Genomic DNA, 15,952 nt, shown 5'->3' on the forward strand with positions numbered 1-15,952 from the left:
GAGAAATTTGATCTTGTTACTCATTGAAAAAGTAGAGACATTTAAGTCTGTTTACCACATATCTTCTGCCACCACAAGAACCAGTATTTTAATTAGTTTCCTTCAATAAAGGTTACTTGACAATCTTGCAGAACAATATAATTGCATGACAAGGCTTACATCCATCTGTTGCATAACAAGCGATTAGCCATTGATTCACCTCAAAGAAGCTTAGAAAAGGTAAAGAGATCAAGACTTAAGATTAGATATGGAGAACAACAAAGTCGAACATAATTGTCACTGGTCAGTGGGTCACAGTATTAGATTTTCTGTAGTGAAAAGTTCACCTTTTGTACTTATTTTTCAAAAATAAAAAATGGAAAAGACGACACAGAATGTGCCGATTATTCCAGCTAACAAATGAATAAATATTTGTTACATAAATGTTTGGTCATGCCTGGCAAAGTCAGAACCTTGTTCATGATTTGAAGCAGAAATTTCCTGGTTCAGTATAGTTCAGCTCTAGCTGCTCAATCTTCTGAATTCTAAAGCCTCTTATTCTAGTTTTCTCGGGGATGGAGGTATCTTTGTAATCAATGTGCTCAAGAACCCATCCTTTGTTTTGAACAGAACCAGTCACTTTGACCTGCAAGAAGCAAATGAGTCTTATCTTTCAATCAACCACAAATTTTAAATAAAGTTTCTCAAAACTGATTTTTTTTTTTTTACGATAAGGATCTCAATCGATATCCGGAGTGACAGACTATATCAAATGAAGACATGAAACCCATGATAAAAGAAAAGTTCTTCGATAAGACTAGCTAAAATACCTCTGCTTCGTCGATGGCATTTACAATGAGGGTTCCATCCAAGGACAGGGAATCAAGGAATACATTTTGGCCATTGATGACAAGGGTAGATATTTGTGATACAGAGCATCCCGCTTCAACTTTTCTTTTGACATCACTAAATGTTACTGCCCATTTTGGGCTCCATGTTATACGAGGCCACACCTCCACCTCTTGTCCATTGAAGACATCAGTGATAGGATCGGACATCTGGATTCCAGCCTGACAAATATAGTAATCACTTAGAAACATGGATCTGAGATCAAATGAATCAACAGGTCAATCCCTGTTTCAGAATTTAGGTCTTCTTAGCAAACCATTCCAATGTTTTACTGTATCTCACATTTAAACAAAAACTGAATTCTAAAAAAAATCCTATGTACGCTCTAGCTTCATGCAGCATTGTGTGGTACACTACCAAGTATCATAAACGTTCTCTTTTTGTAATTAGATATATTAAAATATTTAAGAAATAAATGTAACCTTTTTGAGAATGAGGCTGTTAGCCCTATAAATAGCCATCTCTCCACTGGTTGCACTGTGATATGGATTTCCCTTTGGCACCTACAAGGGAACGATAAATACTAATCATTGTGGAAAGTCTCAAATGCAAGATAAACAGAATGCACAACATTGAAATTAACAACAAAATACTAAAAGAGTATAATTTCGCTGCTAACAAGAGAGCAGACAAGGGCATCTGATATGTGGCTCTTAAGCAATCAGAAGCCAGAAGTCTTGCATTCCCTTCCGGAAAACAACCACAATATACATAAGTATCCATAGAGAAAATAGATAATCATCAATAACAAATGCATAAGGCAGTGGAGAATTACAGGCCCAGGGAAGGATCGATAACAGAGGAACCTGATCCCAAATAACCCATTACCAATCACATTTACAGGTAACTGATAAATCCTGAATCCAAGATTTTAAATCATGCTTGAAACCAAATTATAATCAACTCTACCAATTTTTACTCCATTGTTTCAATTTTCAAATATCATATACTGACTCCACCATACTTAGTATCAAGGTTCGTAATACCGTACCGTACCGGTATTTCGACCTGGGTTCGGTATCGGTACGATACGATGTACCGAGCGGTACACCCAGGTGCATCGAGTACTGTAACACTGCTACAGTGCTTTACTACAGTGTACTGTAACAGTGCACTGCAACAGTACACTGCACTGCTACAGTGCACTGCTACAGTATGGACCGGTACCGGACGGTACGATTCAATATGGCAGACCTTGCTTAGTATAGTGACCCTTTAATATTATCATACAAACATCTTATTCTTAAAATTTCTTTTACCAGCATGTAGAGGCATACTCTCTAGCTCCATATTGATCGATATGCAGCAATGAGATTAGAATATGAATAGACATTATTAAAAATCTTGCTAAAAAATTTTTCTGAAAAGATCTCCTATAGAGAGAACTGAAAATTAGAAACTTAGATTTGTTTGGATTAGGGAAATCACAGTATATACTGCACTGAATAATAAGCTTATATGTTAACACTTTCCCTCTTCAATCACCCCCAAAGTCACACACTATTACCATTTTTGCAGCCGACAGAACTTTTTATTGTCAATTTCTCCTTATTGTTTGGTGAATTTCTTGGAAAAAGAGTAACAATAAACAATGTGTTTACCAATTTTCATAATAACTTAAGAGATTCGAAATGTATCAAGTTAGTTGCTCCCAAGGTTCGCCGTACCGTACCATACCGGCGTTTCGACCTGGGCTCGGTACCGGTACGGTACGGTATACCGCTCGGTACACCCAGGTGTACCGAGCGGTACACTCACGTGTACCGAGCACTGTACACTGCTACAGTGTTACTGTACACTGCTACAGTGCTCGGTACGGTACGAGGCGGTCCGCGTACCGCTGGCCTGTCGGACCGGTACGTACCGCCCATACCGGGCGGTACAGTCCGGTACGGCAAACCTTGGTTGCTCCCCATGTGAGTTAAATAAAAACTCAATTTAAGTGCTTCTTCATGTACTCTCTTAGTTTGATTAACCAAGCCATTCAGCAACACTGTGAAGAAGTATGAACAAACTAGTATTATTTGCAGTATCTGCAACCGAAAAAAGAAAGCAATACAAAAATATTTTACCTTAGCAGCATCTTCAGGGTTATTCTTCACTGGGGAATAAGCAAACCATGTATCCATCACCTATGACATTAGAAGACCATTGCTACAATAAGTTATTTTCAGTAAGTTCAATGAACTCAGATTGTAAAAATTTTATCATTTTCATGTATCCATCAGAAGCACAAGAACTCACATTTAGTATCCACTAAAAGTTTTAGTTCCAATGCTACTTAAACGAAAAGAATTAGCCAACTTGGGAACCAAAAAGAGATTGAATAATTATTCAAGCCTAAGCTACTACCTCAATTTTCAGAGATCTGTTTACAATATAAGGCAAACCAAAATATGTGTCTTTTCCAATCAATTATGCATACCTCCAATCAAAAGAGCTCCATAAAAGATTTCAAATCTGCCATATGGCAGTGTACTAGCAACAAGCTGAAACGATACCTGCTAACCAGCTACCAGCATAATCAACACTAACCCTATGCCAGCCTTACACCAGAGATACCTTCAGGAAAAGAACAGCACATATATCCAAAGGTATTTTTGGTCAACATTCAATCTTGGCCTTTTGTAATTAACACTGGGAAAATAGCAATCTATAAATAAGACCAATTGTGAGTGACCTTCAACATCACTTCATTAATTTTACTAAATTTTGAGTGATAACGAAGGCCATTATTTGGAAGGCTTAACACTACTTTAAATAAGGCCATTATAAATTTTGGTTAATTTATAGATTGCTAATCAGGTTAAATTAACATTACTTTAAAGTTTAAACTAGGCCATTCTCTTTTAATTTTCTTTGAAAGGCTTCTTCACTTCTTGAACTGAAGAAGCATCAGTAAAGGAAGTAATTCCTAATGATTCAGTATCAGAGCAAGTCTGATGATATATGCACCAACAATTTCCACAATGAATCTTCAATAGGAACCAAGATGGTTCGGAATGTGGCTCCTAGATTCACAACCATCTTGCAAAAGATGAAAGCCATCCATTCTAAATGTAATTTTCATTTTTCAAAAAAGAAAGATGGAAACAAGGTGCAAACCATGTTTTATGAGCTCAAAGCAGAAATTGTGATAAATTCTAAGGAATTTAACAACAGTATCAAAAGATTGGAAGCAAAATAATATATCAATTCGGTGAACCCCAGCCTTCACCATATTTGGTTCATGAGTAAATGTTCAAAAATCTTCAAAATGTAAAGTAATATTCACTTACTGTGAAACCAACCCTTGCTGATGGAGATAAAGTTTTTGGATAATCTTGCATCATGCACTCCAATCTAGTTGAAGATTTAAAGGATGTCTTTGTGGAATCCTTGTATCTGAAAAACAAGCAAACTACAATTAATTATTAACATGTTTTATAAATGAAAAAAGAAATCCACTGAAAGACATGTCAGATGCATGCTGTACAGTCATTATGTCTTAGTTTAGCCATATTGGTATATTAATTAGGTTTTGATTTTTAATATATGGTGTCTTTTCATACCTTTCCATTATTTCTATTTTTTATTGGAGATAAATAAACATGTTTTGAAAATCGGAATAGTAACAACTTAGTTATCTCCCTATCTGTTAACATAGAGCATGACATCATGTAACTGGGTGACAAGTTTAGTCTATGTTCAGCAGGAAGAATTTCAAGGGTACCAAATTTTATACAAATGATGTGATTGTCAGTCGTTAGGATGACAGGCATTAGCAGTTCTCCTAAAAGAATCCCCTCTATGAAGTTGGCCAAGGAAGCTTATAGCCCAAATGAAGTATACAGCAGAATATGTCAGCCATGTTAAATATGTTTATACTGCTATAATTAGAAAATAGATTTATTAAATTAGGAAAGGTGATATCTATAAATATGATTCCGCTTGCCCAGAAATAAATGGTTTGTTATTCTACATTTAGCACACATTGACATGCCGAATCAACACATAGTGCTCGGAAGGTGTATCACTAGCCACTAGGTGTCAGCACTCAGCAAACCACGTACTACCAAAAAGAGTTTCCTTGCTTTACATGTTCCTGCTAAGTTAGATTTTGTAAGTTTTAGCTTTGATGAAAAAACATGAGGTCCACAACAGAAAACTTCACATTTACAGTTAGACATGATAAGAAAGTAAGAATATCAATTTATAATCATCTTTTTCAAAAAGAAAACACAATATAGAAATGGCTAATAGATATCATATTCACCCTTAGAGGATTCTCCCATCAAGTGTAATGATGCATCAATGTTGCATTCTTTTCACTAATAGTATTCTTCACAAGATTATACCAATTTTTGGCAAAGAACAAGAAAAATTACTTACTTTGGATTAACAAATTCTGAAATAGCGCCTTGTGTTTTGCTAAGTTCCTCAAAATATGGCTCTAGTTCCAAAATCAGCTGCAGAAAAGATATCAAATAAATCCTACTATTTTCAATTTTGCATTTCAAAATAATAGCTGATTTTGATTGTTGATAAAGTGCATAGTAAGATAGCACAATGTTAAGGAATAAAATGGTGCAACCATAAGAGTAGGTATAATATGTTATTGCCATAGAAGAACTGAACGGTTAAAATGGATCAATTATTAATTATAATTAATTCCTAAAACACATTGTTGCCAGAAGATGTGCTGCCTGGGTCCCTAGACTAGTGGACAGGCAATGAAATAGCCATGTGTGTTGTAAAATTATGTAGAATCTAACATCTCATGCATGGAAATATCAAATATGTTAATGCATGCAATATATACACTTTATATATCAGTTAGTTAAAGATAATATTGAATATTGATTGAATAATGACCCAAGACTTAACTGGGTCAATATCTGGACTGGCCTTAATAACTAAGCAGCAGCAAACTATAATGTCTTCTGAGTTTGTTTAACCATCAATGTTACTGCATCTCATATGAGTAATCTTATTGCTTCAAAATTCCTCCAAAATTACTTTACATGTGTATATTATTATTCGATCCAGTTGGACCTGGATGCTAATTGAACTTGAAGTGCAGAGTCAAATTGCAAAAAAAATTAACAAAAGATATTTATGTGGACTCAAAAATGAGATACAAATAAAATCAATATCTATCTGCAGTAAATTTTTCACCCATGAAATACCAATATACTTCTGACAGATATCTAATATCAGTACCAACTGAACGAAAAAACACAATCATCTGATATGAATACATGAGGAAAAATATACACAATCAAATAATTTCCTTGAATGAACTCATATCTCAACTATCATATAACTTTGGTGTTCAAGCAACCTATGCTTGTCACTTTCAGATCTATGGAATCTCACTTCTGGTCTGCATCAATCTACCAGCGTATGTTGAAAATAGTTGAGATAACTGCAACTAAAACTAGAGTCAGTATCTGGGTTTTGAAATTATAATATTGGCATAACCATATCAGATCACTGCCAACATTCATTTTAGGCAATTCTGGTTCTGAAGGGTTCAAGTGGCACAATTGAGTGTCATTTGATGTAGCCCAAACTAATTATGATGTAATCCACTCTGTATTTTGGTTATAGAACAAGGATAAACTTGATTCCAGTGAGAGTTAATTTTTAAGTCATCAGGACTTAGAGTTCACAAAGATATAGAGGTCTCTTTTCAAGGAATTTTGTGAAAGTTACGTTGTATCCATAACTTTTCTTTATAAGGCCTAATTTAGTTAATATTTAGGTAAACATATAGCTTGTAATTGAAGTTCTATCTAATAAACTTAATTAAAATATGCTTTTCTTCATGGACAGGAGGCCTAAAATATTTGGTCACCATCTTCCTGCTACTTTTCCTCTCTGTTTCCCCAACCCAACAGCACTTATCTTCTACAATGCCAGTCATTACACCCTTTTTACCACCGTATGATTCCCCATCGCATCAGATAGCATTAAACATTTCATAAATGAATAGATGTGCACCTGATTTATGTTTCCAGGAAAGGGAGAAAATCCTGTATCACAATTCACATCTCCATCAGGATGTCCAGTTGCTCGAAGTAATGGGTCCAGCTGATTATATTCCACATTAATAACCATACTCCTCCCTAAAACAATATATTATTCAATTAGTAAGTATATAAGCTTTGGAGATTAGATAATAACAATATGACAACATACACATGAAATGGTGAAGTAAACTATCATAAACTTGAAACCGTTAAACTAAATGAAAGCACTATCAGCTTTACCAAGACTAAGCAAATACAAACAAAACTGAAAGTTCAATGTCAACATATGATCAGGAGCTCAGAAGCAATAACCATGGAAAAGAAATAGACACCAAAGTAACATACTATATAGCACAGTTCTAAAAATATTTAGGAAAAAACAAAAGACAATATAAGATAAATAATCTGTTTTTTTCTCAAACCAGCATGAGTAAGCTGGAGTAAGCTTTGTTTTTCCTCAGTGAACATAAGGGATTGAATTACCATCAGTGTGAGTAAGCTTTGTTATTCCTCCAATAGCTTCTTTTGCCTTCCTAGGAACAGCGAGAGAATTAACATGGTATCCCTTTGTAGCACTAACACCAAGAGAAGCTGGAATTGCCTAATCAGCAATAGCGAATGGAACAGAAACCATCATTTTTTGAAATAGCAAGACATACAGTAAGTGAAATTCAAATTTGTGCAAGGAGTCCGCAGAAATCAACCTTAAAGAGTAATCCATTAGTATCTTGGAAGAACAGAACCCATTTTTTGCCTGCCGTCCTCCTGAGAAACAGAAAACATTTGTGTGGATGTTATGAGCATGAACAACTTCATCTTTGGTCCATAAGAGACTACCAGCAGAGTATGAGTAGAGAGAGGAAAGAGAGAGAGATGCAATATTCATGTAACTGAGTGAATTACACACCATATTTCCAGAATACCACTAGAATAAAGTAGTGCATGCACATCGCCATGACCATGAGGCTTTGTCTGGTTAATCATCAAAAGTAGAGGTAATGAGGAAAAAAAACCAAGAACTAGATTTCATTCAATGAAAGAGTGAACTTCCGAGCGATGAATACAAAAATTACCTGTATTTTGTATTTGTCATTAGGATCAAATGCTAATCTTGCATCATTATCATCTAGGCATGCTACTTTTTCCTAAAATGAATGTAAATAGCACTGTCAACCATATAATCTAAGAAGCTTTGACAATATCCAATTAACCAAAAGAGCTGCTTGATAACCACCTGCTTCAGAAGTGTCACTTGTGTGGATTTCATTCCAAAGTAATTATTAGACTCCAGTAGATCTACTGTTGGTGAATGAGTGTCATCAGATGTCATTATCACCAGAGGAATCTCAGCTTTACATTGACCTACAAAAATTATCAGTACCAAGAGTAAGCTGCAGCATGCGTATAACAGTCCAGTTAGAGAATGTGTGTGTGTGTATGTGTGTGTGCAACATTTACATACCAAAAGTTGTAATTACTCTCAAATTACGCAACCTTTATTGATATATTTAAAAAAATCCTATTAGTTAACTCAGTATGAGTGACAAGTGAACACTTACAAAGATTGTAACAATGTCAAAATAGAATACTTCAAAAAAATCTTATCAAATAGAGAATAACAATCAGGTTATAAAGGATTGACTTCAGCACAAGCTCTAGTTAAAAAACATTACCATTTTGGTATTTTATCGCATCAAGGTTCCAAGGAATGAAAGATGAGAGTCAAAAGCCATATATTAGGAGATATTATTGTCTTACGATAAGCCAAGTTTCTATGCCAAAATTTTGGCAATCATGTCATGTATGTCGCCAATAGAAATAATCACTAGTTTGCTGTAAATGTTCCACAGCCATATAAGATACCTGAGGCCCAAGGGCCAATAGTGTCTGAGTAGAGTTACAAAAATAGATGCAAAAAGATAAATGAAAGCCAAAATATGAAAGAATGACCCTGTCCTGAATCATGCATGCAGAGCAGGTTCAGAAAATTCATAGTGAACAGACCACACATTCTAATATACTAAAGCAAAACCTCGATGAGACTCCTGATGGAACATGTTTCAATTTTTAAACAATAATTTCCATCTTTTCTTAGAACACGAAAATGCACTTTGAATTCTAGGTCTTCTCGAACAAAATAATAATCTGCGGTGCTAATGTTTCCAAAGAACAAATACATGTGCAAACCTTGTGCTTGTCTAGAACTAGCCTCCTGCAATGCTAGAATGGATTCTATATAATGTTGAATGAAGCATCTGCCAGTAGTGGTTTCTACAGGTAGAGACAACTGCAATAGAAAATCAGGCACTCTTTAGAGATTTAAACTCGCAAAAATACAATCTTAGAAGCTCTCTTCAAAAGCAAAAATGCATACAGTATCAAGTATATTAAATCAAGGAAAACACTTACACTTTTTATAATAGCATATTAAGGAAACTGGCTAATGGCTAACTATAAATCAGATTTAGCTATTGCTGTAAAGGTCAACTTTGGGCCAACTACTAGAGAAGCTTAAATAGATATGAATGTGCAAACATTAAAACATGTCACCATAATGTGGTATACCCCTACCTTTAATGTGACCTTGTTCTTGCCTTGATTAAAAAATCATTTTGAAAATGTCAAACAATAGCATAAAGAAGTAACTAACTAAATAGAAGTAGCCACAAATCACAAAATGGCTGATTACATGTTAATAAATTCATTATCATTCTTTCGTTCACATTAGATAATATTTCAAATTTGCCCATAGTCATCACAGTCTGAAAAGGTTGATCTCACTTGATATCTTATTCCATTTATCCTGATCTGTAACCAACAGAATTGAAAGAGCAATGAGCAAAGAATTCATATAATATGTTGGTAATGCTTGTGTGTTACACTCAATAAGTATAAATTGAATTTAGCAGCACATGTGGTCATAAAACATCTGCCAATTTTAAAATGCATCTGAGCTTGCAAATTACTGATAGGTGACAGGTGGCAGACCACCAATCACTATATTGGCTGTGCAAGAAGAGAGACCTGTATAATTAATATAAGTATTTGGCTATGTCTACCACAAGGGAGTCCACACTCATAGATATTCATTATCATGTATTTCTAAAATCATGTAGTCATGCTAATGTAGAAGATATATATTCATTAAATCTTATGACCAAATAATCAGCATTGCTAATCGGGTCATTTGAAGGCAATTAATAATCTGTTCATAAGAGGAGCATCATTCTTACTTTTATTCCCTTGTACCCAAGACGTTCCCCAAGCCCACCTGCAACAAGGACAAATGCAGCCTTTCTTGCTTCTCTAACGCCAACCTCTTCCAACATGATGAAGTTATCATCACCGAATTTTAGTACTTCCCCTGATGGAACCTACACAAACACTTCCCAAATCATTTGTCTTCCTCAAGTGAATCGGAATAAGTAGATTGATGTCTTCTAGTACTGTACCTTATAACCTTGTCATAGTAATGCTGAATAAAGTATACAGCTACTGGAAGTGCAGAAGTACTTTAACTAAGCAACAAATCTTTGGAACTTGCACAGAAATATGAAAGCATCTAATACAGTTCAAGGTGTCACATTATCTATATCTTGAAGTTTGAACATATTCAAATATCCAACTCCTTTATGGTAATTCCAATAAAACAATATCAAGCTAAAAAAAATAAGGCAAGCAGGATATTGAGAGATATTTATAAACAGGGGCAAACCAATGCACAAGGCTCCTACTAATATAGTCTGAAGAGGGTCGATGCATGATATACCTCGCCTGCAAGTAAAAAGGCCATTTCTATTACTCAAATCTTAGTTACCTAGGTCAGGAAAAAACTAATCATATCTTCATTCCAAGGTTCACAAACTAGAAGAGCATATGAAAAAGATATTTTGAAGTGATATTTCAGGGTATTAGAGAAATTACTTACTGAATGATGGGATAAAAACTAAAAACATGATTGTGTATGGGATGGTCTAAAATTTATAACGAATGGGAGATAAATGTATATGAAATACATAACAAAATCTCCATCCAACTTCCAAAATGCTGCAATTTTCCTTTGCTTATATTTATCTCTCCAATAATTTTATGTGCTATAATAAAGCCACCAAAAGCTTTTATGCTCTTAAAGTTGTTAATTTAAATTTTGACCTCAATTTGAGGAGGTACAGCATCAATGGATTGCCAGATCATTTCTGTTCTTGCATAACTTGGAAGAAGTAACAATAAAATGGAATGTTCAAGCTTTCATGGATCTTATCTATGAATGACTCGACTACACAATTATAATAATTGTGAGAAGACGGAAACGAGAAGCAACTGTGTGAAAAATGCATATATGATGAAAAAAAAAATGAACAATAACACAAGGCTTACTCACCGTAGGAGTAAAGCCATCGTATGGATTTTTTCCAGCTTTAGAGTCGGCTAAGAGCCTCTTCGCATTTTGAATATATGACACCAAACCACCAGGATAGCTTGAATTAAGCCGGGCAACCTACAAAGAACACTAATTTCAACAAGATAAGCAGCATAGAATACAAATGAACTTTGCGTAAATGAGTTCTAGTAGGAATAGTCTAAAGATTGGTTAATGACTGCCAGAGCTGCAGAACAAGCAAAGAATCAACACAATACATTGACTCCAACAGTACACCTAGATATCTCCACCTTTAACAAATTGGAAGAGGAAGTGTTTGGATTATATGCAATACAAATTGAAGTTGCTGTTTATAACTTTTGATATATTTTATTTTTCTATTTAAAACCACATGTACTATTCTGTTATTTTAACAATCAATAATTATTATTTATGAAATCTGTTTGATATCCAAAACAAGTATGCCAAAATTTAAAGGGGAAAGACCTTCAATTTTCAGGACTAATTTTCGCTACACAGGTTTTTGGCAGCTTAATTTAAGGAACATTTTCAATATGCAGCATTTTAAGCCACATAACATAAGGGCCACTATACTCAGTGAACCAGTAGGTTTATGGAGCCCAAATCCTGATATCAGTGTCAGAGGGAACACCGTGGACCACTCCATGTTGGCTGACACATTGAGTAAGGGGTTACCTCGTGCACCTCAAGGTGGGATTTTCTCAAAGATCCACATTAAAATCCAATAGATTAGCCTACCGAGGGAGATGATGATGCCTACATTATCTCAAAGCAAAGTGGATGATGGGTTGTTTCAGGCATTTTTAGGCTTATTGTGTCTAAATTACTAGGCATGAACCTATCAGAGTGAATTGTAGCATAGGGTGTCACTTTTTGTGATCATGTAAAGCATATTTCTCTTAAAATGGAAAGAGAGTCAACATCTTGCAGAATCAACCATGTCCCAAGCAAGTTAACAGTGGAGCAGTGACCCCACCCAAGATTTGTCCAGACAATCTAGGAAAAGTTCCACAGAAGACTGCTAAATTTGGGTGTTTTTAGGTTACTAGTAAAAGAATAATTATCAATTAAAAATATGTCTGTTGATCAATCCTGGAAAATTAACAGAAGAATAACAATGCAAGTCTGCATTTATGTACTTTATTTCTGTGCAAGCATACCCTGCAGATGACCATGGTATGCATAAGTTCAAGCAACCCACAATTTTAACTTCAGATTGCTCTATGATTTAAATGAAAGTATAATACTGAAAGAACATTTTAGACAACCTGATCAGAGGTACCATTTCACCATGGACCATCAAATATTTCTAAGAAATACAATCCTGATAATTTGTCATGAAGGGACCTATTTTCAACACACACATATCTTCTATTTTCAAGTCATTGAAATTTATATTTCTCTGTCTATAGACAACTCAAGTACAAACTAGGGACTATTGCATATTTTGAGTTGTTAAGACTAGAAATTGCTCTTTAAGCAATCAAAAACTTCAACAGATAATCGATAAAGGCATGATTATTCATGAACCACACTAACCATTTTATAAAAGAAAAGGCATTCATTAATCTTCCACATCAACTTCTGAAGAATAATGTATAAACAGAACAAATAAATACTATAATTGATAAATGACCTGATCAAAGAAACTTTTCTTCCTCCCATCATCAACACCTGGCTCCGGCCAATGATCAAAGAGGTGTTTTTGTCCCTCGTGCAACAACGTCTTTGCAAGCTCAATCTAGTAAACAGTGGCAAAACAGCAGTGAACATAAGTCAGAATTCTGCAAGTTATTAGGGATATTACTATATACATGATGATCATGGCTACAGTATCAAACAAATTTTGAGATTTTTGGCAGAATTTTCCTACAATGCTAAGTGTGAAATATGCTAATTGTTTTGATACATTAATTGGAGCCACTTAACAGTTGGAGGACAAATGGTCATCTTCTCTCATGGATAAATGATGATATCTTAAAATAAAAAGGGGCACGATTAAATAGATAACTTTAACTTGGATCAAATGTCTTACCAAGTCAAAAGTTAAAATCCAGAGTGATATGATACATACTACCTGAACATTGTGCAGCAAACTCAATAAAAAGCCAACTAAATTTTTAGGAAGCTTTGGTCTGGCAGAACATGTCCGCTTTTCTAAATGTAAATCATCTCCTTGGTTGTTGCAGCTCAAATAACCCATGGCATTAAGGAACTAAATCAAAATATTTTTTTAAGACAAAATTCTGAGAAATAAAAAGCAGGGCAAGGGCAACAGAAAAGGCAAGCATAGAGTATAAAGCTTCCAGCTCCTGGTACCTGACTTATCAAAGACTGTAAAATGCTGTTCTTGAGCCCAAAACGAAAATTCAAAAACTATTCTCGAGTCGCACAAGAGACAGTCCAAAACCCTCCACCATGGTAATAAACTTGAGCGACAGTTACATGTCTCCAGAAAGATAATATAAAAGCCCAATAGAATAAAATAAAGGAAAATGCTAATAATAAAATAATATTAGCATCCTCACAACCCAATCACATACTTTACAGGATTTATGTTTAAGTCGGAGCAGGTAAAATATGCGACTGACAGTTGAAGTACGAGGAAACTAGTAGGTGCATGCAATATCGGGTCTTAGCAAAGGAAACCCCAAGATATGAGAAGCAACTGCGGAGCAATAAAGCCTTGAAAGGAGAAAGCTCTCTTTCCACGAACATATGTGGATCGCTCGGGATAAGGACAGAATTAGTAGCTTTAAAAAGACGATCTCCGTCATTATCGTTAACAGTCAAAATCAATTGTGCATCCGATGAAACGACTCACATAACGACCATGCAGAAAACATATAAGCCGAGACAGAGAAATCGATCAACCAAAGACCAAAACTGACTTCTTCCAAGTAATTCCTAGTCTACTCCACGGAGAAGATAGATCACAATAAAGAGCCCTAAATCCATTCATTTCGATTCTCGAAAACCAAACTCCACATCCGGATCAGAACAATCTTGCCCTATAATAGAAGATGACAACAAAGCAAATTAAAATATTATTTATTAGTCTCTACACGGAATCGGATGCAATTTTGAAGAGACGGAGACCTCCTCTGAAGAGAGAACGCCGAGGTTCTTCCGCAGATTAGGGGCCACCGAGGCCCACCCGTCGCCGTCGGCGACGCGCATCCCCGCGAGGTTCTCGGCGACGGAGGAGGCCATCACGAACCCGAGAGCGAAGGCGAACGTGAGACGTCAGGAGACCCGAGCGAAGACGAGACGACCGAGAGAGTTAAGACCCCGCCAGGGCACATCACGGGATTTATCGTGTGCCCCAGCACGGATCCTGTCCAATTCCTCTCGCGGACCGTCCGATCCTATCAACTAATGGACGATCGAGATGGAGAATACTGCAGATGCACAGTGGAGATGCGGAATTGGAAGGAGGACAGAATTAGCAACAGTTTGCAGAGGATCCTCATCCTAGGTAAAGACGAAATATTTGGAATCTCTGTCGACAACCACCGCATATTTCAGAAGGAGTAATCTAAAAAGAAGCTTCTTCTTTTAACAAATTATAGAACATATTCCCATGTTATGAACTTTAGTGGGATACCAATGTATAATACCTTTATATCAGATTTATGCCTCCTCCACTGTCAAGTGGGTTCCACATCACATCATATAAATTTCTGTGACATTGGAGATCATTAAAAGAAAGATAATATTTGGGTGGAGAGTTGAGAATTAAGAAACAAAGAAGACTTTAATCAAAGAGTAGTCATCAAACAATATTCAAGGAACATTTTTTAGGATATTTTATATGTTCTATCATCAAAGAGTTGGTATTTAATTAATATAATTTTTAAGTTGTTTAAATATTGATGTTGACTATGATTACTGAGTTTAAAATGGGTTATTGAATCTACCAAAACAGTGTTATATAATAAACCTCATGATTCAACCTCACTTCCCACAGAGATATGTGGGCTCCACACATGGGCTTCTCATGGAGCAACTTGCATGAATTTAAGGTGTGTGAGTGGGTCACATTATTCAAAAGAAAATGATTTTTGTAATGGACTTGAAATTTCAAGACTCGGAGGAATCCAATTAGGTTTTCAAGAGGGTCAACTATTCATCTAGGAGTTCTCGGATCAAGAATAGGAATAGATATGATGAGGATAATTTTAGGTCATGAAATCTATGGGTTCATTGGCAAACTTGCATGGTTTTATAATTTATTATGATGATGATGAGGATACTTCAAGCAAGGGTTTTAATTTCATAATTTATAATAAAAATATCAAAATTGATCGTCAATTTGACTTGATAAAATTGATTTGGTTTAAACACCGAAAGTAAATGAGAGTGTTTGGATGAATATTTTTTTTTAAATATATAAATATTAATATTATATGTCGCTTATCTTACTTTAGTTCATGGTAGAAGATGGTTGTGTCATGTTTTTACTTATTACAAAAGACTAGACTGTATTGGTGATTTATTTGATAAAACTGATAATTAAATTAATTTACATTCTTAAGTGTTTAAACCTCATAAATATTGATTTAATTAGTTTCAAATCAAAGCATACTTCAAAATGTCACTTTATATAGTATTTATTATTCTTATAATAGTTGATTTAACGAGAGAA

General features: G+C 35.1%; 1 protein-coding gene across 1 annotated transcript; it reads right to left on the minus strand.

Moving 5' to 3' along the window:
- Window positions 1–215: 215 nt before the first annotated feature.
- LOC103997892 (UDP-sugar pyrophosphorylase) lies at window positions 216–14,589 on the minus strand. Its single transcript, XM_009419227.3, has 17 exons — window positions 14,404–14,589; window positions 12,941–13,045; window positions 11,284–11,400; window positions 10,136–10,276; window positions 9,090–9,189; window positions 8,137–8,264; window positions 7,976–8,047; window positions 7,810–7,874; window positions 7,607–7,667; window positions 7,386–7,503; window positions 6,874–6,998; window positions 5,260–5,336; window positions 4,167–4,272; window positions 2,961–3,020; window positions 1,311–1,391; window positions 810–1,049; window positions 216–625 (listed from the first exon to the last, which is right to left on the minus strand). Exons 1-17 carry the CDS (start codon window positions 14,515–14,517, stop codon window positions 458–460), a joined length of 1,878 nt encoding a protein of 625 aa, XP_009417502.2. The 5' UTR covers window positions 14,518–14,589; the 3' UTR covers window positions 216–457.
- Window positions 14,590–15,952: the final 1,363 nt, after the last annotated feature.

Source organism: Musa acuminata, chromosome BXJ1-9 (assembly GCF_036884655.1).
Source record: "Musa acuminata AAA Group cultivar baxijiao chromosome BXJ1-9, Cavendish_Baxijiao_AAA, whole genome shotgun sequence".
NCBI lineage: Eukaryota > Viridiplantae > Streptophyta > Magnoliopsida > Zingiberales > Musaceae > Musa > Musa acuminata.

Excerpts from the sequence above, each read along its gene's own strand:
- LOC103997892 (XM_009419227.3), bottom strand. The coding sequence starts at position 14,517 with ATGGCCTCCTCCGTCGCCGAGAACCTCGCGGGGATGCGCGTCGCCGAC. Across the intron at positions 8,048-8,136 it reads AAGTGACACTTCTGAAGCAG|GAAAAAGTAGCATGCCTAGA; the intron begins GTGGTTATCAAG and ends CATTCATTTTAG. Across the intron at positions 4,273-5,259 it reads TCAGAATTTGTTAATCCAAA|ATACAAGGATTCCACAAAGA; the intron begins GTAAGTAATTTT and ends CTTGTTTTTCAG.